At 37.5% G+C, this 22596-nt stretch overlaps 3 protein-coding genes across 8 annotated transcripts in view; 2 read left to right on the top strand and 1 right to left on the bottom strand.

Annotated features, from left to right (window-relative positions):
* LOC132103207 (protein dopey-1-like) overlaps positions 1–22596 on the top strand; it is a 430292-nt gene that overhangs the window by 391565 nt on the left and 16131 nt on the right. For 2 of the 5 annotated variants that reach the window (XM_059508114.1, XM_059508110.1), the window contains exons 1-10: positions 13583–13941; positions 15364–15556; positions 15669–15850; positions 15931–16101; positions 16662–16851; positions 16989–17087; positions 17357–17456; positions 19737–19846; positions 22242–22356; positions 22457–22577. In XM_059508114.1, the coding sequence (XP_059364097.1) occupies positions 15419–15556; positions 15669–15850; positions 15931–16101; positions 16662–16851; positions 16989–17087; positions 17357–17456; positions 19737–19846; positions 22242–22356; positions 22457–22577 (1226 nt within the window). In that variant the 5' untranslated portion in view covers positions 13583–13941; positions 15364–15418. Of the gene's footprint in view, positions 1–13582; positions 13942–15363; positions 15557–15668; positions 15851–15930; positions 16102–16661; positions 16852–16988; positions 17088–17356; positions 17457–19736; positions 19847–22241; positions 22357–22456; positions 22578–22596 lie in introns of those variants that run through there. The other 3 variants (XM_059508111.1, XM_059508112.1, XM_059508113.1) reach the window with 3 other exon arrangements.
* Positions 2565–5664, bottom strand: LOC132103677 (cannabinoid receptor 1-like). Of its 2 annotated transcripts, XM_059508774.1 has the most exons (4): positions 5422–5664; positions 4172–4264; positions 3535–3917; positions 3311–3442 (listed from the first exon to the last, which is right to left on the bottom strand). In XM_059508774.1, the coding sequence occupies exons 2-4, from the start codon at positions 4251–4253 to the stop codon at positions 3425–3427; spliced, it is 483 nt and encodes a 160-aa protein (XP_059364757.1). In that variant the 5' UTR covers positions 4254–4264; positions 5422–5664; the 3' UTR covers positions 3311–3424. The 2 variants fall into 2 exon arrangements, with proteins under 2 accessions (XP_059364756.1, XP_059364757.1); XM_059508773.1 differs by having other exon boundaries at positions 2565–3917; positions 5422–5647.
* LOC132103202 (proline-rich nuclear receptor coactivator 2-like) lies at positions 8229–12132 on the top strand. The gene is made up of 3 exons (XM_059508104.1): positions 8229–8401; positions 8950–9167; positions 9360–12132. The coding sequence occupies exon 3, from the start codon at positions 9381–9383 to the stop codon at positions 9846–9848; it is 468 nt and encodes a 155-aa protein (XP_059364087.1). The 5' UTR covers positions 8229–8401; positions 8950–9167; positions 9360–9380; the 3' UTR covers positions 9849–12132.

Raw genomic sequence — 22596 nt, 5'->3', positions numbered from 1 at the left:
ATTTACACCTTGTGGATCAGTATTTCATAACTCTTAGAAACAAAACTTTCAATTTGTGAATCTTTGTTCTCATATGCCCACTCCTCCAACTACTTAATCCTGATTGGTGCCTAACAGTCTTAGGACTCTGGTCAACATTTATTGAGTGCAATAGTTTTTTGGCAAATGGCCATTTTTCTGAAGGATTTGCATGTTGGTTTCTGTTTGTTTTAGCTTTCAAAGCAGTCTTTCAACTCAAAAGGAATTATTTCCTTAATGTCTCTTTACATTTAAACCACCTACATGTATAGAAACACAAAGTGGGGGTCATTCCACACTTTTGATTCCTTATGATTATCACACTCTTTTGCATGCCAATATTTGTCAATTTTGACCCAATCCAATGAAAGTACCATAAAAAGTAAAACATGAAAAATAGCAGATAATGATGTAGGCCTAATTGATAAATAGATCAATTGATATATATTAATACACTTTTCATGAATATATCTAAAACAAAACAGAGCTCCTCAAACAATGCTGTTTAAATAAATTGAAGGTTGACATCCAGAAAATGTTATTGATGCATTACAATGAAGTAGCCAGAGTAAAGTATTATTCTCCAAAATATCGGTGGGCATAATGTAACGAAGTAATAATACTTTGTTACAATACTTAAGTATTTTTGGGAGTATCTGTAGGACTACTTTACTTGAGTTTTTACATTTCTGCCAACTTTTACTCCACTACATTTCCTAATTAAAATGTATACTTTTACTCTGATACATTTCCCCGAGGCATATTCGTTAGTTAGCCTACTACAGTACAAAATAAAGTCAGAAGAATAGGCTACCGACTGCAAGCAATCAGTTTGGACAAATCAGTGGTCTGGCGCCTTCAATTTAGACTCGTAGAAACAACTTTGCTCTTGTGCAAACAAGTGCTCTCACAACCGCGTATAATTTCATTTTCCACTTAAGTCAAGGCTAGGGTGTGCTGTGCAATATACAGTAGGCTAAATATTCTGTGATAATATGGTAAGTACTGTTGTTTTAACGACAATCTGACATTACTAAATGTATCACCATCACATAGAGTGCACACACGTGATTTATTAGTCCATTAGTCTAAACTGTACAAAAATTCTTCTATGCTTTTTATATTTATATAATTTTATATAGTAAACTTAATCTATAGCACACAAAGAGTACCTTTTTTTCCTCCAGATATTAGCATGATAAGAAATTTAATAATCATTTTATAGGATGACTTACATTTCCTACACAATATTGTTTGTTTTTGCTCAATCTTGCTAACGTAAATAGTTCCAAACAAAGATCACAACACTGTTTTGCGTTTCTGAGCAATGGACAGTGTTTACTCAGTGAATAAATCAGCTTTTTGAAGGAATGGTTGAATTTGTTCCTGAATGAATCAGTCGTTTGAATGAATCAGTTGAATGTCAATGACTCACTTATTTACAGTCACTTGCTGCCACCTACTGGCGGTTTTAATTTAACATTTCGACTATTTGTTTCATGTTATAATTTGAAATATCAGTATTCAACGTTTTATGTTTAAAAGCATAATTTATGCATCTGTAACTGCATTTTAAATGCGTCCATGTCCCCTCTGAGATACATTAAACTGTGTATGCTATTTCAGATGCAGATTCCAGAAACGTTTTCTTATGTTGGAATGAAAGACACTAAGTACCAGAATGAAGTGCTTTTTATTCTTACCCAAAAATACAAAATGGAAGAAAGAGTTAAAACTGAGCTGATTAAGCTGAGTATGAACATATATTTTCTCCTTTTCCATTTTCCATTTACTTTTCATACTTAAGTACAATAAATATAATATAATTTAAGATTTATACTCAAGTAATATTAATAGTCATTTTCTGGTAAGATATCTGTACTTTTACTTGAGTATGGCTTTCGGGTACTTTATACACCACTGCTAAAGTAAAATTAAAGCAGGAGCAGGAGCCCGAGGCGGAAAGCCAATGAGCTCGGGGGATGCAGAGGATTGGGGGGGCCAGGGTGGAGCCGAGGGCTCTGGTGACCACGGCGGAAATCCAGAGATCTGCAGCGGAGCCAATGCGACTGAGGACCAAGGTGAAGCTGGTGGGAGGAAGGAGCCCAACGGAGCGACTAGGCAGAGCAAGTGGAGAGGAGTCCAGAGGTGATAGCGGGTCGACACCTGATGATGGTTGACGGTGGATGAGAGGGAGCTGGGAGCCGAGGTGGAGACGCTGGGACTAGAGGCCAATGCGGTAGTTCAGGCCTCAGAGGTTGGAGGCGGAGATGAGGGTGACTCCGACCACAGTGATGCTGAAGGATTGTAGTCCCGCAGGGCTCGCACCGCATAGATGGTGGGCTGAGGAGGCAGGAGCGGGTGGGGGGACGGGCAGGCATTTTGGAGGAACGGAGGAGGGCTGGACGGGACCAGCGGAAACAACGGAGAGAGGAGAGGAGGCAGTTCAATTTCCAGTTCCGATTCCCAGTCTATAAGATCCTCCTCCTCATTTTGTCCCTTTTGGTGTTCCATAGTCACAGGGAAAAAACACAAACAGACAAGTCCATAGTTCTGACACACACGTGTAAATTCTTAAGTTCTTTGTTAGTATACAAACATTCTTCATTTGAAAATTTCACTGCTATTTATTTGATATCCTGCAATTTCATATCCCAAAACAATGTTTTCTGGAATTTTGAAACATACAAAAACTATATACATCTATTATATTTAATTCAATGTGTGCTAACCTAAATTATAATCCAGAAGTACATTTTGTTAAATATATCAAATGTATTAAAAGTTGGCAAATGATTAATACAAAAGGACTTAAAATCATATATATGTGTTCTTTTACTGCTTGTCTACGCTTTCAGAAACAGTTTCTGGGTTACTATCACTAACAGCCTGATCTTTAACCTTTTTTCTAATCCCAGAACCATTTTGCTTTCTTTGGCCACTAGTGTTTCCCAACAAACATTGCCTGCATGCCTTGCGACATGCTAACAATGCAAACAGTTCTGCCCTCAGATCTTTGCAGCGTAGGGCATATAGAAGCGGGTTTACACACGAGTTGACCAGGCAAAGTGTGCAACAGAAAGCGAACATTCGTTGTTGTTCTTTTGTAAGGGTCACTGTGACATCCACCATCATAAAGGACAGGACAGGTAGCCAACAAACAGCAAGGATAAGGAGAATCAGACTGAAGGTACGTGCAAGCTGAATGTCCATTCGCATTCGAGCCTGTCCTTTCACGCTCTGCCTCCCAGACTTAGGTCCACCCATAGCGGTTTCATGACGATTTGCTTTCCACAGGATGAGAACATAAGCCACTATGATAGTGAAGAGCACCACAAGTTGTAGGCCCGTCCATAAGGCCAGGTAGTGACGATCCACATAAGGGTACAGACGAGAGCATGGAGGATCAAACTTGGTTTTGCACCTCCAACCCATCAGAGGAAGAAATGAAATTAAAATCGTTACACACCATAATAATACAATAGCCAGCTTGGCTCTAGTGCGTGTGAGAAGCACCTTGTAATTGGAAGGCTTGTAGATGCAGAGATAACGGTCCAGCGCTGTCAGCAGCAGGCTTCCCACAGAGCCCGTGAAAGCCATTGTGACGCCACCCAGCTTGAACAGATAGATATTAGGGCCATCCCTCTGATTAGAAAGATGGAAATCTAGAAAACTGAAGGTGAAGAAACAGCTGGCAAAGGTGTCGGCCAGTGCCAAGCTGCTGATGAACAGATATGATGGCCGTCTGCGCAGAGTAGTGGAGCTTGCAATGACCAAAAGGACCAAAATGTTTTCCAGGAATGTCACAGGGCCAGCTATGAAGCAGATTGAGCTAATAGCTGCCTTCTCTGTTTCGTTCAGGACCATGTAACACTGTAGGCTGTTGCACAAGCTTGCATCTGTAACAGTACGGATATAAATTATTTAAAATAATCAATTTACTCCCTTTTTAGGGTGAACAATGAATGTCATTTTTAATAATTGTATTACTATTTAATATATTTATAATATTTTAATTACAAATAGTTTTTAACTAAATTCAGAAGTTTGGAATCAGTACAGTTTTTATTGTTTTTGAAAGATCACAACAAAAATTGAAAAGACATGCCATGGTCACAGATAGACCTTATAAAATCTTTATGAGAAATAATACCTGGGGTTGATATGCTTGGTGTACTTCCATTTAAATAAAGCGGTGTGGTAACTTCTTGATTTTGTTCCGATTGTGTCTGCATTTTCCCCAGAACTAAAATAAATAAATGACAAATGGTTAAATAACAGCAGACACAATTATTCACGTGCCACGTGTGACTATTGCCAATAGAAACATGGTGGGGGGTGGGGGGGGGGTTTGAATTTTCTGAAAGTTCTGAATATGACATGATTAAGAGGGATAAACCACACTCACAAAACTAATTTAAAGTCAAAACATGTCTCCAAGCAAAATTGTATTAGGCTAATGCATTCTTATAAATAAAACTGCATTGTTCAGATTACATGGCTTATATTCGGAAGAGAAGTGATGTTATTCTTAATGTAAAATAATAAGTCTGTCCCACAGGTCTATTCAGAACATTTTTGAATATAAACTACAGGAAACTGAGACCTAAAGCTGTTAAGTAGTCTAGAATGTTAGATACCGTCCCGTGTTGGGCAAAAGAAGACACAAGAGAACGATTGACAAATCATTTGTATTTCCACATTTATCCATTAGAGAGAAAAAAAGAGCATAGAAAAGATTAAGAATAGGATTAAGAATTGTTTTTTTTTTTTTTGCTCTATAATTACCTTTATAGGTAGACACATTCTTTGATTAGGTATAGAATAAAGACTAAACTGTTTAGTTTAATTAAAACACCTGCTCTCTTTACAGAGGTTGTTTTTCATTGTTCCCTCCTTCCACTATCACTTTATTTATCCTTTCCGTACAATAAGCACTAATATTATTCAATTTATCCTCCCACATATTCATCACAATTCATATTAGCTCTGAGCCTTCGTTCCTCCCAATATTCCTTCCTTGTGTATTTTTTCCGAACCATTTTCACCATTGGTGGCTCACAGGGGGTCAAAAGCCATGATTTTACTTCAGTTTCTATTTTACTTTGCTTTAGAACAATGTGTATCTTAAAAAAAAAAACAGTTTTGCTTTCAGAAGCTGCTGTTATATTAAAACTTAAACATTGAAAAAACATACTGTATGAAATAAAAACGTCACAAAAACGTAATCAGGCTAAAGCTCTTTCACAGTCACAAAAACACATTTGTCATTTAAGAACACACTATGTCTTACAAATAAAGACAAGGAGAAACTGCTGTTCATTAGCACACAATAGAGTTGTTTAATTCCACACAGGATTTTTGCATATAGCCTACACATTGATCATATGAAGCGGTTCTTACCTTCGGGTTTTGCTGTTGGCAAAAATTGTCTGCTGTTGGCAGATATTGTCTTTCGCAAATCTCAAGCCTCTGATTTCAACACAAGAGCGTATGCCACACCCCCAGTAAGTGAAAGAGAGAACCAAAATTTCAATATCACATCCTTCCAGATAGCAGTTAGGGAATGCACTGTGCTGTATTCTTCATTTCTGAGCAGGTAGATGATTAAAAAGACTGAAGTAATGAGAACACGTTATTGAGGAGAGAAAAACAAAAGATTTGGAAAGTACAAAAGCTGTTTTTCTCAGAGATGAAAACTGACAACCAAAGAGGAACTGTAGTGTACAAGATGACATACGTGTAATAAATGCTGAAATATTTATTTTTTACCGCAGCTTCCCTTTGTCATTAATCATTTTACGAATTTAACAATTGTGTGTCTCAAAGGTTCTTAAATGTATTATCAAAGCTGTTTTTCTCTGAGATGAAAACTGGCAATCAAAGAGGAACCCTAGTGTCACATCACCACAGGATGACATACATGTAAAAAATTGTGAAATAATTCTCTTTACTACATCTTCCTCATCTTGTCGCTGGCCTATTTCACAAATTTTATCACGGAGAGCAGACGGTGGAGGAAAATATTGCTTACTTCTCTGCAGCTGTCCCAATTTTTATTACATGTTCATCCCTGTAATTGCTTATTCTCTGAAAGTCTTTGGTTGTGAAGCAATTTTTGTGAGGAACTGTAAAAAAAAAAAAAACACTCTGATCTCCCAGTAACACAGTATTAATGAATAAAGAACGAAATATGTTGATTTTTTTATTCTTGGGCGAGTGTAACCCACAATATAGCTACTGAACATTTAAATCTGCCTGTCATCAGTATGCTATCCAAACGGAAAAATTATTATATGCCTGTGATGGCTTTGAAATGTAATTTTCTCTTACTATATTGAGTGTAGTGTTATTTTTAAGCAACAGATGGCGCTTGTGAAGTACTTCAAATTGTATGAGAAAAGTATGAGAATGTATCGAAAGCTTGCATCTATCTATCTATCTATCTATCTATCTATCTATCTATCTATCTATCTATCTATATGAATAAATTGACTAATATATACCATAATATATACCACAAGCTCTTGAACATAAATTTGCATAATAAATACTTTTCATGATTTGTCCTTTTGAGTGTAGCAGTAGTATCATACTTAGTATTTGCTGTATATGTGTATGTAGATGTTTCTCCCACAACACTGTCAAATTTGGTCATGTGACCTCTTCTCAAATTGCCTTTGACCATCAAGAGCCTCCCACCCGACCTACTTTCCAAACATAGGCTACAAACCTAGGCCAAGCCCCCGGAAAGCTTAACCAAGGTTGCTTCCAGAGGGTGTGCACTTCCGTCACCAAATACGGATTTTCATTAAACAGGCAAACAAGTGCAACATTATGCAACAGGTTTGCTTAAGGAATAAGCAGAAGTGGGCTATTTAATCCACAGATGAAGGATTTTTAAATGAAAAAGCAATAAATTGTATAGCATAAATAGTAATGTAAACATTGAAAACTTTCAAATGCTTAAAACAAGATTAGTCTACTTCAATAAAAGCTAGCCAACTAAATGGTTTTTTCTCAACCGGTTTAGTTCATTTTTTTTATTCTCTAAACTGTGCAATTTTCTCACCCAAACATGCTTCAAAACCTAGTTCTGTGTCACATGGATAAAAATGTTATGTAAATTTATTTGTCAAACAACAAAGCTCTAACATAAAGCAACTATAGGCCTACATACTGTATTATTCTAGCTTAGATTGTTCCAGTTTGAATCTTTTAGAGCTGTTCAGATAAAACAAGGCAGGTTAACAGGTGGAAGGTTTAAATTTGGACAATAATGTTTACGTCTCTAACAGCTCAGAGTTGGAGTGCCATAAACAATCTAACTGAGCAGCCATTTAGTTTCAAGAACACCAAATGGCCCATATGCCTCCTCCAAGCCATTCACTGATGTATGAAGATACTACACCCCCAAAATTAAACCTTTGGCATATCTGTAGCTTTTCAAACACCTTTACTCCCATTGTCACTGGCAGTAGATACCACTTCACAGGTTTTTATCCACATGTCAGCAGCTAGTGTGTGATACTTCTTAAAGATTGAGCCAAGTTTCTTCTTGGTTTTCAAGACCAGACTACTAGGCCTATTTCCTGTATCCCACTCACACCTTTCCAGTGATTATGGTATTGTCTGCGAAGTGTCTAATATTTTATTTGGTTATACACGATGGATTTAACAGCATCTCGACATACGCATAATTCTGTTCTTTTTGTCTTTTATCTTCGATCACTTATCTGTTCTTTAAACTTTTCCACAACATATGGAGTGTCTGAAGGTTTACTAGATCAGATGAGTCCTTGTTTTAGGTGTTTTTTTTAAAGTAATATTTCTAAAAAATAAACCCTTCTTGTATACGTAAATTGGACATCTAATCCTTTAAAAACTGCTTCACTGTTTATAGAATTTTATAAGGCATATACACTTATACTGTATATGACGTGTCATGGGTATTTTTTAGTAAGTTAACGCTTAAGTGTTTGCGTTTTGAAATTAAACCAACCGGAAGAAACCATATTATCATTTTTATGCCTTCGAGTTATTACAGTAACTCCGAAAACCAAAATTCCCCATAAACACGTAACGCTCGGTGACGCAGGAAGGATGGCAACAGGCGTGTTTATCGCTCCTATTGGTCACACGTCGGCAGTTCTGCTCCCTGATTGGTCAGCAAACCACAAGCCTGAACTACTTAGGCTTTGTCGAGGATCCATTTTGTTGTTAGACGGAGACAAACTGGAGGAGAGTTATACCGATCCGCTTTAGCCTCGGATTCGAATAAAGATTCACATATTGGGAAACATTTTCCCCACAAACAGCTACAGCTGACAGACTATACCAAGGGAAGACGAAGGGCTTTTTCCATCAAAGCCTGAGGAAGTCGGTAGGTGGTTTTTACTGAGTTATAAACATAGGGAGTCGTCGACGGTATAGACGCCATGTTGAGTACGAGAGTCTTTGTTTTGGTCCGGGGCCAGAAATCATGATCTAATACCCCTTTCTAAAATCATTTGAAACAAATTTTTTTTGTAAAACATCATAGAAATCTGTAATTCTGAACGTACAGATTTTTTTTTATTATTATATTTTTTTCATAAATCGACAACCGTGAAGACATTGAGCATTAAAGAGCAATATTAACGTTAGATGTTTATGTAATACTATATTCACAAAGTATTTCTTACTGTCCGTAGGTTTATTATATAATTGTTTAAATGACAAATTATATGCATTATTGTTTTATTGTTGGACCCGAACATATTGTTTACTCTCGCAATTATCACTCTTTACACAAACAGCTAACGTTAGTTTTGATATAGCGACGTAATAATGGTGAAGAAAACCAATTTTTCGTTACTTCATTATATTTAAATCGAATGCATTCAGCAAAGATTTTAGGTTACATAATTTACATGGTTTCTTTTGTTAAAGATCCACGGCTTCTAGAGAACCGTGCGCCGAGGTGAATTCATGTTCAGCTCGGTTTCACGACAAAACAACTCTCACTGGCACATGAAAACTTCAGATCTTGCTGGACACAGATGTGCAGCGAGAAGTAGATCAACTACTTCGAGGACCTGGAGCCCAATTGGTGAAGAGAAATTAAAAACTGAGGACAACCACGCACTCAACTTTTCTACAACAGTGAGGTAAGTAGTGGAAGCGCGTGGGGGATGGGCGGCGACGCGCTGCCTCTAGCCCTTTGTTATTGTCAGTCTGCAACGCGGGCCGTTTAGTCGTAATTTGAGGCCCGTTTTTAAAGCAGTTTGCACTCTTTAAACATTTTAATTCAAAGTCTGTGTATTGCCCTTTCATTAAACAAGTTATTTGTCTTCCCATAGGTGACATCCAATCAAAGCAGTATGGGAGGTGGCGAGAGATACAACATTCCAGATCGCACAGCATCCAAGAAGAGCCACCAGATTGGCAGGGGCAAGCAGAGGAGTCGAGACCAGAATGGAGTGGTGCATTCCGCCTCCTCAGGAGCCTTAGGGGTGCCCCATCACCACAGCCATCGCAGGGGTGAGAAGGGCACCAACTACTCTTGGTCTCCTGAGGTGTGGCAGGCCGCGGCTGTAGACATGAAGAACGCCTCAGTTCGTTTTGCCACACCTTATGATCAGAATTGGGAGGGTACAGTGTCCCATCTGAGCAAACTTTTATCAGCTCAGTGTGGTCAGAACTATGCTGGAGCCAAGTTTAGTGAGCCCCCATCCCCAAGTGTGCTACCCAAGCCCCCGAGCCACTGGGTGTCTCTTCCCATGGGCACTTGCGATCATCGTGAGATGATGACCTTTCAGTTAAAGAGCCTCCTGAAGGTTCAGGCCTAAGAAGGTCTGTCACTGCTGCTTTCTTAAGCCAATATTTGAACGAAGGCTCTGCTTTGGCATCTCGCCCTCCTCTTGAATGCTTCAGCTGCGTAATATATTTTACAGCTATTTTTAGATTTGCATCTTAATAAGTTGATGGCCATTTGGCAGGCAGATGTTTCTCCCGATGTCCATCACCTAACTTTTTTTAAAAAGGAAACCACTCCACTAGTTATTACGTCGCTGTGGCCTTACGGGGCGGTTGAGATCTTTTAGCGGAGCCGTATGCCATGACAAATGATGAACTGGATGTCATCCTTAATAACTCATTGCTCTGTTATGCTCCTGTTTTGTTTTGTTCTTTTTTTGATGGCTGTTTGTGACAGTCCGTGTGTTTTTTCTTCTCAACCATGCCTAGAAGTAGACTAAATTCACACACCATTTGCTTTCTGAACATTTCTCGCATTGTTTTTCGCTTGCTGAGGTTTGATGCACACTCTCAGCTTGAGTTTTAATCATGCAGGGAGTGTCCGAAACCTCTTGGTGCTATGCACAGCAGCATTTGTAGCGTTATAGTGCATACTGCATTTACAGGTATCTATTTTAATTTTGCTTTTTGGGAAGTAAAAGCCACAGGACTTAGTTCTGCAGGGAGACCTAAGCAAACAGAATACGGAGGGGAACAAACTTAAGTGAACATAGGTTATTTGATGAACCCTTAAGCCTAATGAGGTGGCACAATGGACCTTGTGCTTTCAACACCTGTACTTTTTTTTTTAATGGCGCTGTGCGCATTGCACTATAGGTGTTGAAATTCACCAAGGTTCAGAAGCTCTATTGCAGCGTTAAACACTTTTTTTTTTTTTTTGCGTCCCTTATGTCATAGCTTAGAAAACTGTGTGAGAATTTTTTTTTTTTTTTTTTATGTTTACCAAAGCTAAGTAATCAGCAATTTTCTGTTGGAAGCCCCCCTTTGCTTAACCAGATTTGGTTACAAGTGCCATAAATCATCGTGTAAGGCATTAGCATATATCAAGGTTCTGGTTGACAAATCAATTTTGGATTATTTTTTTTTTTTTTTAATTCTTGGCTGTACTTTTGGAATGATTACAGAGCAAACATACGGAGGAGGGTTATGATGCGAGAACATAGGCTGGATGTTTCCTCTGGTCTCATCTCATAGCCTTGTTTGCTCTGTAATTGTTTTGATGCAAGCATTGTTTTATGGAATGTGTGTATTATGGCACAGGGGAACTGAGAAATAGGGCGCAAGTCCAGTGAGGACATGTTTACATTGTTTTATAAGAAGGCAGGCGGCTGACATCTTACACACACTGCCCTTTCTCACTTGTTATTCTTGCACTGCTGTTCATTTGTGTTCAAAAGTTTCAGACAATGTTGCTCTTTCAACTGTGGATATGTCATGGAAGCACCCCTTCCCACTTCGTTGTGAGTGTGGTGGAAACTACCTCTCTTGCAGAACGTGATGTTAATAGCTATCTTAAAGATGACAAAACAAAGCTGATGAGATTTAATGTATAATAGAGCCATGTAAATAATGAAATGTATAAAATGTTGTAGCATATTGTACATTTGTGCAGGAACGTTTGAAACCTGCAGATAAAGTATTTTTTAGTAATAACACTGAATGTAAAAGTCACGCTAAGGACGTGGCTTGTTTTAAATTGCTGAAGAATATTTTGATTAAAAAAAAGATAATTTTGCCTATAGTGCGTCAAAACCCCTGCACTGTGTGATTTGTTGCCAGTGATCTTGCACATAATACTTTTATTTTATATAAGGCACCATGTAGGGGCAGAACGAACTTTATGTGCAAGTAAACAAAAAAAAATTGGCAAAAAAAAATATTTTGAAATTGAAAGGGACTTTTATACATTGTTTTTGAGTTGCCTATGCAAGTAAAAAGATTATTTTAATATTTTTGCATTTGTTATAACACATTATTTTGCCCTTTATCCAGAGTCCATAAAGCAGTAACATTTGCCCCAAGTCATTGGTCTTTCCTCCGTGGGCCAATGCTTGAAGCCAATGAAGCTGCACCTCCAGAACTGCCAGATTATAGTTTAACCCTTTAAAGTAAAAAGTAAATAATTTTAATGGAATGTGTAAAAGTCCTTTTCCTAAATTTGGTATCCTAAACAATTGGCTATGAATTTATCCCAACCTTAAAAATGTCACTTGAAATGGAACCTGAAAGCCCTTTTGGTAAGAATTGGTTATGTACTAAAAGATTGTTTAATTTGGTTGTCTAAAAAAAATTAAAATTCCTTCCCCCTCCCCCCCAGTACTGTGCTTGTGTGCCTTTTTCTTATTTTTTTTACTGAATTTGGAGGAAATTTCACTTAAACCCTGCAGTGAAAATGAGTTTAATTAACCCCACTTAAAGGTGAACAAATAATCTTTTAGTGATGTACAAGTATTGGTTTTTGCCAGTAATCTTCAACAGAATTCGGTCCAGAGTTTTGAAACCATTTACCGTGTGGCCCATGAAACTGATTATCTGTTCAGGCTAGAACTCTGTGTCTGCTCACGTAGACGATGGCACCCATTGGAAACATTTTATAAAGGTGATTTATGTTGTGACATGTCATTAACCCAATGATTTTTAAGAATCTGAGAAAATATTTGAATATACTTAGGTACAACTTTTTAAATGTTTATATTGCATCATTATTACATAAATAAAATTAAAAAATAAAACAGGCAGATTAATGAAATATCTGTTAATAGATACTAATGTCAGACAAAAAATAAGATGGAAAAATTTACAACATATAAATGAAACAAGAAATGGTTGGTGTTTGAAGTGATGTTTGCTTAAGAATAATAATAATAAACCTGTTTGAAGCCATGTTTATTACAAACGTAAAATTCGGGCTGCGGTGAAACGGGTTTGTATCATGAACACCTAGCTTGCAATGGCCGACAATGTCAACTTCTCTATTGTTAAATTATTTACATATGCCAGTGTTTACGTTTTCACTGTTGTTTACATTCTGTGTTTAGCATGCAGTATTTGATTTACCCCGATAGCAACAGTACATGAATACAAAACGACACAAAAACTGATTTAAGAAGAAGGATAAATAAATATTTTATAAGTATATATGTTATAAATAATCCGGGGGCAATATTAACTATTACCTGGTTCAACTCAACCCTAACTTTTAGCCTGTGGATATTTCAGCTAATGTCTTAATAACTAATTAATTATTATTATTTTTATTTTTTTTATTTATTTGGAAATAAAAGTGCGCAACGTCGAATGCAGTGGTTTCTGTTTTGTTTTTCGGCAGCACCATCAGCTGGCAACAAAATTATATTAAGTTACTGGTTTTGATTAAACAGACGTTAATTGAAGAAACAACCTTTCAATATTTGAAATTGGATTCAAATCACTCAAAACAGTCTGAATAATAAGACTTTTTTAAGCTAAAAGCAGTAGTAGATGTATAATTACAAACTCCTCGGTTTGTAGTCCACATTTAAACAACAATATATTAAAAAGCACCGTTGCAGTATGAATATGTTGTGTATGATTTACATCGTAGAAAAAAACGTGAAACTCTCTTCCAGTAATATTAACCACATATCTTATTTTACTCATAAATCGAAAATCGACCGTAAAAAAAAAAAAAAAAGATTTCCGGTGTCTGGCTACAAAGTGACGTCAGGACTGTATAGCGCAACATGGGGACCTTTATTATGTAAGAGTGACGTATTTCTTTTCGTTTTTTTAAACCAGGAACTGCTCGCGCATGCGCAAAACAAAGCATTTCACCTGGTTGTCAACGACTTTCATCAAAAATGGTTTCATCCGCAGATTGTCAACATTAACGCTGCAGTTTAACAGATGGCTTTACTGAAAGCAGATATGTGATCTCGCCAGCGGCATTCGGGAAAGCGTGTATTGCTGTCAGTATACCCACCACCGACGTCGCATTTGGCCGTAACGTTACGTCGTTCATTACCTATCCGTTCAGCCATTCATCCATCTATCTATCCATCCATCCACCTGCCCACAAGACTAACAAAAACAGACAGACCCCACAGCTCAGAACTTCTAAAAAAAATCTCCGTCCGACTGACAACGGTAAGCAGCGGCAGCAGCTCACCGGAGAGGATCGGCAGCTCTACAGCGAACGCACAGTAGCTTAGCTGTTAGCGTGTGTTTATGATCGTGTTTGGATGGTTATTCTCACTGTGTGAGGGAAATATAGTACCAAGTGGAGAGATTTGGAGATATGTTTACCATGAACCACTCATTCGTCATTGTCACATTAGCTAACTGCTTTTGAGGGTCACATAGGGGCCTTCTCGTCACATAATGGTTCCTTGTTCCCTAGTATCAGCTGATCAGTGACAATCAGCCTGCTAGATGCATTGATCTTATACACAGTTTGTTGGGTTTTTGAATGTAATTCAGTTCAGGCTTCAGCTTGATAAGCTTAAGATCTTGTTTTGGTTTTGGCTGTAGTAAAACCTTTGGGATGTTATGGTGCAACTTAAAGGTGCAGTTAGTCCCCAAATAGAAATTCTGTTATCATTTACACTCCCTCGTGTTTTCCAAACCTTTATGACTTTGTTTCTTTAATAGACCTCAAAAGGAGAATCCAAGCAGAACAACAGCCTCAGTCGTCATTGATTTTTATTGTGTAGAAAATGACAGTGAATGATGACTGAGGTTGCTCTTTATATGTCCTATTGTTTGGAACAATATGTGTTCCAATTCAATATGTGAATAAGTGATGTTTTGGAGATTAACCTGTCGATTTAATGCATGGTTTTCATTTATATTGTAGTTTTAAAAAAAATTATTATTAAATTAATGTTTCCAGTAACATGGGAAATAACATAAGGGCGAATTAGAGTGCAGAAAAATATGGCAGTATATATTCTCCCCCCAGTCAGTGTTTTATTGTTGTTATTCTTTGCCCTTTATAGCTTTAAAGTGGATCACCTGCAACTGAGTCGCACCTGTTAATAATTCAGCAGCCTCTCACAGTATTTTCACCAGTGACAGTGAACGGAGCCGATGTGTTTGGTTGAGTGTAAAAAATATACCATGCACTGAAGCTTAAAGGGGTAGTTCACCCCAAAATGAAAATTCTGTCATCATTTACTCACCCTCAAGTTGTTCCAAACCTGTATGAGTTTCTTCTGTTGAGCACCAAAGAAAATATTCCGAATAATGTTGGTAACCAAAAAGTTGATGGTAGCCATTGACTTCAATAGTATTAAAAAAAAAGTACTGTAGAAGTCAATGGCTACCGTCAACTGGTTACCATCATTATTCAAAATATCTTCTTTTGTGGTGAACAGTAGAAAGAAACTCAAAACAATGTGAGCATGAGTAAATGATGATGTTGAGTATACTGGAATCTGGGTGTGAGACCTCTTTGTTTTCATTATCAAGCATGTGATCTACACTATAATATTTCTCTTTGAGTACAGTCCTTTTGATTGAGTTTAACCTTTGTGCAAACCTTTTTTTCTTTGTTCCTTTACACTGAAGGTGTGATGTTCGTATGTGACCTTGGAATCGGCTTTTAGTCCCATTTTGAAGGACGATGAATGCAGAGGAGTTGGAGCTCCTCGGTGACTCAAAATACAGGAACTATGTAGCAGCGGTAGATAAGGCCCTTAAAAACTTTGAGTACTCCAGCGAATGGGCCGATCTGATCTCAGCGCTCGGGAAGCTCAACAAGGTCTTTTTCTACTCAACTCCCCCTCCCCAACCCAAACCCCGATCACATTTAGGAGCACTTCCAAATGTAGCAGTTACTTTACTGATCTTAGTTTTATGTATTTTGTGGACAGGTCTTGCAAAACAATGGCAAGTATCAGGTTGTACCCAAGAAGTTGACCATTGGAAAGCGTCTTGCCCAATGTCTCCACCCGGCGCTTCCCAGCGGAGTTCACCGCAAGGCCCTGGAGACCTATGAAATCATCTTCAAGATCATTGGACCAAAGCGCCTGGCAAAGGATCTTTTCCTTTATAGGTAGAGATTGTGAAAGAGTGATTTTATTTTTTGTTAGTGACTTTTAGTGCCTAATATATCCTTTTCACCCTCCTCCTCAGTTCTGGCCTCTTCCCTTTACTATCCAATGCTGCTATGTCTGTGAAGCCAGTATTACTTGGTTTATATGAGACCTACTATCTGCCCTTGGGGAAGACTCTTAAACCAGGCCTGCAGGGACTCCTGACAGGTGTACTGCCTGGTCTGGAGGAGGGCTCAGAGTATTATGACAGGTAAAATAAAAGGTTTTTAATCTAGAATATACAAGTTTCGTGTTTATTTAATATGTACACTACTGTGCCATTTAAAGAAAGTCTTTTAGAATCTGCAAGGCTTAATTTATTTGGACAAAAATTTAGTCAATAGTAATATAGTAAAATATTATAAAAAATTAAAATAGCTATTTTCTGTTTTAATATATTTAAAAATGTAATTTATTCTTGTGATGGGAAAGCTGAATTTTCAGCAGCCATTACTCCAGTCTTAAGTGTCATGTGATCCATCTATATATATTTCTCTCTCTCTCTCTCTCTCTCTCTCTCTCTCTCTCTCTCTCTCTTTCTCTCTCTCTCTCTCACTATATATATTTAATAACGTACTGACCCCAAACCTTTGAACTGTATTGTATATTCTAATACTCTCAAATATTCTTCAAAAAATATAAAATATATCCTATATTGAATAATACAGATAAAGAAAAACAATCTCTACTATCAGCTGACAACTGATATGTTTCCTGATATATTGTTTGTGCATCTCTAATCTTTAAACCCATTTCATTTGTTGTGTAAAGGACCAATACCCTGCTAGAAAAGGTGGCGGCAGCAGTGGAGCAGCCGGCCTTCTACAGTGCCCTGTGGGGCAGCATCTTAACCAGCCCTGCTGTGCGCTTGCCTGGAGTGTCCTTCGTCTTACTGCACCTTAACAGAAAACTATCCATGGAGGACCAGCTGTACATCATTGGCAGTGACATCGAACTGATGGTACCCTGATCAATAGACATAATGCAAGCAAAACAGCCTTAATAATGAATGATTCAAAATATAGAAATTGTACCATTGCACACCACTGAGTTTTTCTCTCTCAAGGAACATGATGTTTATAATATTGTTTTCATCAGGTGGAAGCAGTCAGCACATCTGTACAGGATTCCAGTGTGCTAGTGCAGAGGAGCACCCTGGATCTTATCCTCTTCTGTTTTCCCTTCCATATGAGTCAGGTAACAAATGTTGATTTAAAAATTATTTTACCTCTCATTGTGTCCCAATGATATTTCCTAATAGTTCTCTCCGAGATCCAACCTTTAAAGACCTTGCAGTGTTGCTTCTCAGGTGGCAAAAATTGACCTGTCCACCTTTGAAACAGATATTTGTAGATTTGGTATGAATTATGAGTAATTCACTAGTCAGAAAATATAAATGTTAGTTTGAAGTATTTGACATAGAAATGAAACCCTAAGATGAGTTATACTCTTACTGTTCATTTCAGGCTACACGTCCAGACATGATCAGAATTCTGTCTGCAGCTCTTCATGTCGTTCTAAGAAGAGACATGTCCCTGAACCGTAGACTGTATGCTTGGCTGCTGGGTGAGATATTTACACTTCACACACACACAAACTGTATGCTATCCATCTTTTTTATTTTTGTCCCTGTTTCTAATGAAATGCCATTCCATTCCAAAGATATGCCAACAAACAGTTTTGCTAGTGTTTGCATATATACAAGCCGGTAATTTTGAATTATTATTACAAATTACCTTTTTGTTATGTCCCAAAGAAATATAATATATAATAAATATATTAAATGATATAAATATATTAAATGATATAAATATATTAAATGAAATATAAATTTTTGGTACATTGTAAATCTCTTTAATGTTTTATCAATTTAATGTGCCCTTGCTGAATAAAAGTATTCATTTATTTAAAAATGATCTTACTGATCCCAAACTTTTGAACAGTGATGTACATTAGCTCAAAAAAAATTAACAAATTTCCTTGGAAAACCAGCCAATGAGCAATTATGAAAGAATTTGCTCACTAAAGACAATTAAAGTGATAGTTCACCCAAAAATCAAAACTATGTCTTTAATAACTCACCCTCATGTTGTTCCAAACCAGTAAGACCTCCATTTATCTTCGGAACAGAGTTTAAGATATTTTAGATTTAGTCCGAGAGCTCTCAGTCCCTCCATTGAAGCTGTGTGTACAGTATACTGTCCATGACCAGAAAGGTAAGAAAAACTTCATCAAAGTAGTCCATGTGACATCAGAGGGTCAGTTAGAATATTTTGAAGCATCGAAAATACATTTTAGTGCAAAATAGCAAAAACTACAACTTTATTGAGCATTGTCTTCTCTTCCGTGTCTGTTGTTGAGAGAGTTCAAAACAAAGCAGTTTATCATATTCGGTTCGCGAACGAAACATTTGACGTAACCGGATCTTTTTGAACCAGTTCACCAAATCGAACTGAATCGTTTTAAACGGTTCACGTCTCCAATACGCATTAATCCACAAATGACTTAAGCTGTTAACTTTTTTAATGTGGCTGACACTCCCTCTGAGTCAAAACAAACCAATATCCCAGAGTAATTCATGTACTCAAACAGTACACTGACTGAACTGCTGTGAAGAGAACTGAAGATGAACACCGAGCCAGATAATGACTCGTTCACAAGTCAAGAACCGTTTCTGTCGGACGTGTCCGATTCGAGAACCGAGGAGCTGATGATACTGCGCATGTGTGATTCAGGGTGAAGCAAACCGACACACAGAGCGTCTGAACGGAACTGATTCTTTTGGTGATTGATTCTGAACTGATTCTGTGCTAATGTTATGAGCGCGGGTAAACCGAAGGCTTGAATCAAGGGCAATCATCGCTAATGACGTCATTACGTCGAGCACGAAAGAACCGGTGAACCGGTTTCTTCAACCGGTTTGTTGAATCGTACTGTCCGAAAGAACTACTGGTGATCCGAAAACGATGCAACCGGTTCTTGACTTGTGAACGAGTCATTATCTTGCTCGGCTCGGTGTTCATCTTCAGTTCTCTCTTCACAGCAGTTCAGTCAGTGTACTGTTTGAGTAAATAAATTACTCAGGGAGTGTCAGCCACATTAAAAAAGTCATTTGTGGATTAATGCGTATTGGAGACGCGAACAGTTTAAAACGATTCAGTTCGATTTGGTGAACTGGTTCAAAAAGATCCGGTGTAATGAACCCGAATGTTTCGTTCGCGAACCGGATATGACAAACTGCTTTGTTTTGAACTGTCTTACAACAGACACGGAAGAGAAGACAATGCTGAATAAAGTAGTAGTTTTTGCTAGTTTTGGACCAAAATGTATTTTGATGCTTCAAAAAATTCTAACTGACCCTATGATGTCACATGGACTACTTTGATGATGTTTTTCTTACCTTTCTGGTCATGGACAGTAGACCGTACACACATTTTCAATGGAGGGACTGAGAGCTCTCGGACTAAATCTAAAATATCTTAAACTGTGTTCCGAAGATAAATGGAGGTCTTACTGGTTTGGAACGACATGAGGGTGAGTTATTAATGACATAATTTAGATTTTTGGGTGAACTAACCCTTTAACAAACTAACTAGTTGCAGGGTACACTGTACTTAATTTGACAACTTTATAGAAACAACATAAATTTGCTGTAATTTTGTTTGGTTGACCTTATTTTGTTTCTCTTACTTGCTGTCCATACACTGTGGATGAACATTGCGGTAAGTTTGTATGTCTACAAGTAACCTGGTATCATATTCTAGAAGTCAAGAAAAGTGTCTAGGAAAACTGAACATCTTTGTGCTCCTGTCAGTGTCCTAATTGTGTTCTTGGTGGCGTTTTCAGGCTTTGATAACAATGGTGTGCAAGCAGGTCCTCGTAGCACCCGACTCAGTAACCCAGAAGAGCACGTCACACACTACTTCAACACTTATTCCAAGGACATGCTCATTCAGGTAAAGTCAAATGTATAAGTACAAAGCAGAATATAAAGTGCAAACCACGCGAGTATCCCCCATTTTTTGTATTAGTGGTGAAATCCAAATTTTGGATTGATGTGGCTAATTTTGTTGTTTTGGGCTCCTCTGAGCACCAATGGAACTTCAGAAATCTCTGTGGTTCAGTGTTCTAAACAAATATTTCCAGACATAGAGAAATCAAAAGCAATGAAGAAACTTCAAAAGTTTTCCTTCTTGTCTGAGTTTCCTTTTGTTGTAAGTTCAAACTGTTTTTGTTATGTCTGCAGTGGCACACAGGTGCATGCACACATTTTTTCAATAGGCCACTCTGAGGCTTCACTTCTCTCCATATGGTCTGTGTGCATGGTTTAGTTTGCAGTGAGACACTGGTCCCAGTGCAAGCACGGACAGTCCTGTTCAGTGCCATGCATTTAAAACATCCTGCTACCCCTTGGGTTGAGTTTTTGGCTTCATCGGGGGGAGTTTTGTTTATGGCATTTTCCTCTCTTGTTTTATGGGAGGAGGAATTGTTTGATTGTGTGCCATCTGTTTTGGGCCACTTGTTTGGATCTCCCTTGTTCGGGAAGTAGGTTATTGCAGGGACCGTCTGTTCCTCTGTCTGTGCAGTCATGCGTTAGACCAAGTGTGAAATCCCTAAAGACTTGCACAGGCATTCACAGTATAATGGAGACAACTATTTTTCTCAAGGGAAATGCAAAGGAATCTATCTTGAATACTTTGTTACATTCAGATTAACTTTGCTGTCATCTAATGCTCACTTAAAGTTACATTTTTAAGTCTGCAAGAAATGTCTATTTTGTAAATGAATTTTATAGATCTTTAGATGATTGATTGATTGATTAATGTGTGTGTGTGTGTGTGTGTATATATATTAGGGCTGGTAATTTAACGCATTAATTAGATTAATTAATTCTGGAGAAAAATAACGTGTTAAAATTATTAACGCATTTAACGCCCTTGTCCTGCCCCAGACCTATGTGGATGATCTGCCATTTCATACAATCGATTGATGACTAATATGAGGCGGATCAATAACTGCGTGATGGAGCCTAGAGAATATACCTAAAATTCAGGATATGCTAAATGCCCCTGTTTGAAATTTTGTCTCATATTTACATCACATAGTTAAGAAATATCACACGAGAACTAGGCTAAGTGCAAAATCACACGAGTGCAAATGTGATACTCATCTTATACAACAGTTCATTGAGAAGTTAATATTGTGTTATTTTAGACACAGTGTTGTCTGTTTTGCTCAATTTTACCAACCAAAATATAAAGACAAATCAGAACTGTTAATCTCCGAGCAACCCACAGTGGCATTTCATTTCTTAATCCATGTTTTGAAGAAATTTGGTGAACCATTTAGCACGTTGAACCATTGGCCATAGTCGTATTGGCTTTACGCGGCGCTGCACAGACTGATCGGTGTATGACATCAAAGTACTGCAAGGGCGATTCAAAAGCACAAGGAGTAGTCTGCTCTCTAAAGCTCTCGTGGTTCTTTGATGTCACACACCGATTGGTCTGATGGTGATGATGCGCTATAAGTCAAACAAGCCTAATGATTCAATGAACCATTCATAAAGAACCATTTACTTCACCCTTGAATTAATCAGCAATTTGAACAAATCAAAGGAATGAATAAATGACTCAATGACTTAATCATTAAGACATTTACCATCACCTACTGGCAGTTTTAGTTTATTATTTAGAGTATCGTTTCATTAAAGACATAATTTAATATTTTCATAGTAATAATAATAAAATGAAGAAAATAAATTATTACAATTATAGTTTACCCAACCAAAAAATGACAGTTGTCATCATTTACTCACATGGTCCAAAAGAGTATAATAGATTTTATCAAACAAAAAAATGCTTGCTGAACCTGCTTTTTGTAATCTCTGTTGACTTTAAATTATCTTTTCAGAGTCATTTCTCCAAATTTGATGCGCGATTAATTAGATTAATTAATCACCACATCATGTAATTAATTAGATAAAAAAATGTAATCGCTTACCAGCCCTAGTGTATATATATAGTATACATATAGTGTGTATGTATATATATATATATATATATATATATATATATATATATATATATATATATATATATATATAACCTTGTAATGTTTAATCAAAATCATCTCAAAATCCACTCTGCAACTGATTAATAGTTGTGCCTGCCCCTGTTTTTTTTTCTTTTTTTTTAAGAACTTGAATAATTTAATTAATAACACTGTTAAATGTACACTTCAGCAAGATTTCAAATAAATGTTTTTCACACTGTACATTGTTGTTTAGTTACCCTTACTGGCGAGGATTTTATCGTCAGTACATGCCTAAAGTTGTCTGTGTGTTTGTAGGCCATGGTGGGGATCTTGCAGGGGAAGGCTAGAGGAGGGGAGGAGGAGAGCATCCTGATGCACGACTTAAAGCCATTTCGCATTCTCATCAGCCTTCTCGACAAGCCTGAGTTAGGTACAGCTGTTATTACATGATGCCTTTGGTATACAAAAGCCTAGACTCATGCAATGATTGCTTGCAATTGCCTTGATACATTTTTGTCCACTTTATTTAGGCCCAGCGATCTTAGAGGATGTTCTGATTGAAGTGTTTCGCACACTGCACACACAGTGCCGAGCTGAGTTGGACCTTCAGAACCAAAGCCCCTTCAGCAAAGACCAAACTCAGCTTAGCAGGTCCGCACTTTTTTAATAG

The sequence above is a fragment of the Carassius carassius genome, chromosome 24 (genome assembly GCF_963082965.1).
Source record: "Carassius carassius chromosome 24, fCarCar2.1, whole genome shotgun sequence".
Taxonomy (NCBI): Eukaryota; Metazoa; Chordata; class Actinopteri; order Cypriniformes; family Cyprinidae; genus Carassius; species Carassius carassius.
This window is presented reverse-complemented; position numbering and strand designations above follow the sequence as displayed.

Bases quoted from the DNA above. Each gene is read 5' to 3' on its own strand.
- LOC132103677 (XM_059508773.1), bottom strand. From the start codon at position 4,253: ATGCAGACACAATCGGAACAAAATCAAGAAGTTACCACACCGCTTTAT. The intron at 3,918-4,171 runs GTATTATTTCTC...GTACTGTTACAG, and splicing joins ACCAAGCATATCAACCCCAG to ATGCAAGCTTGTGCAACAGC.
- LOC132103202 (XM_059508104.1), top strand. From the start codon at position 9,381: ATGGGAGGTGGCGAGAGATACAACATTCCAGATCGCACAGCATCCAAG.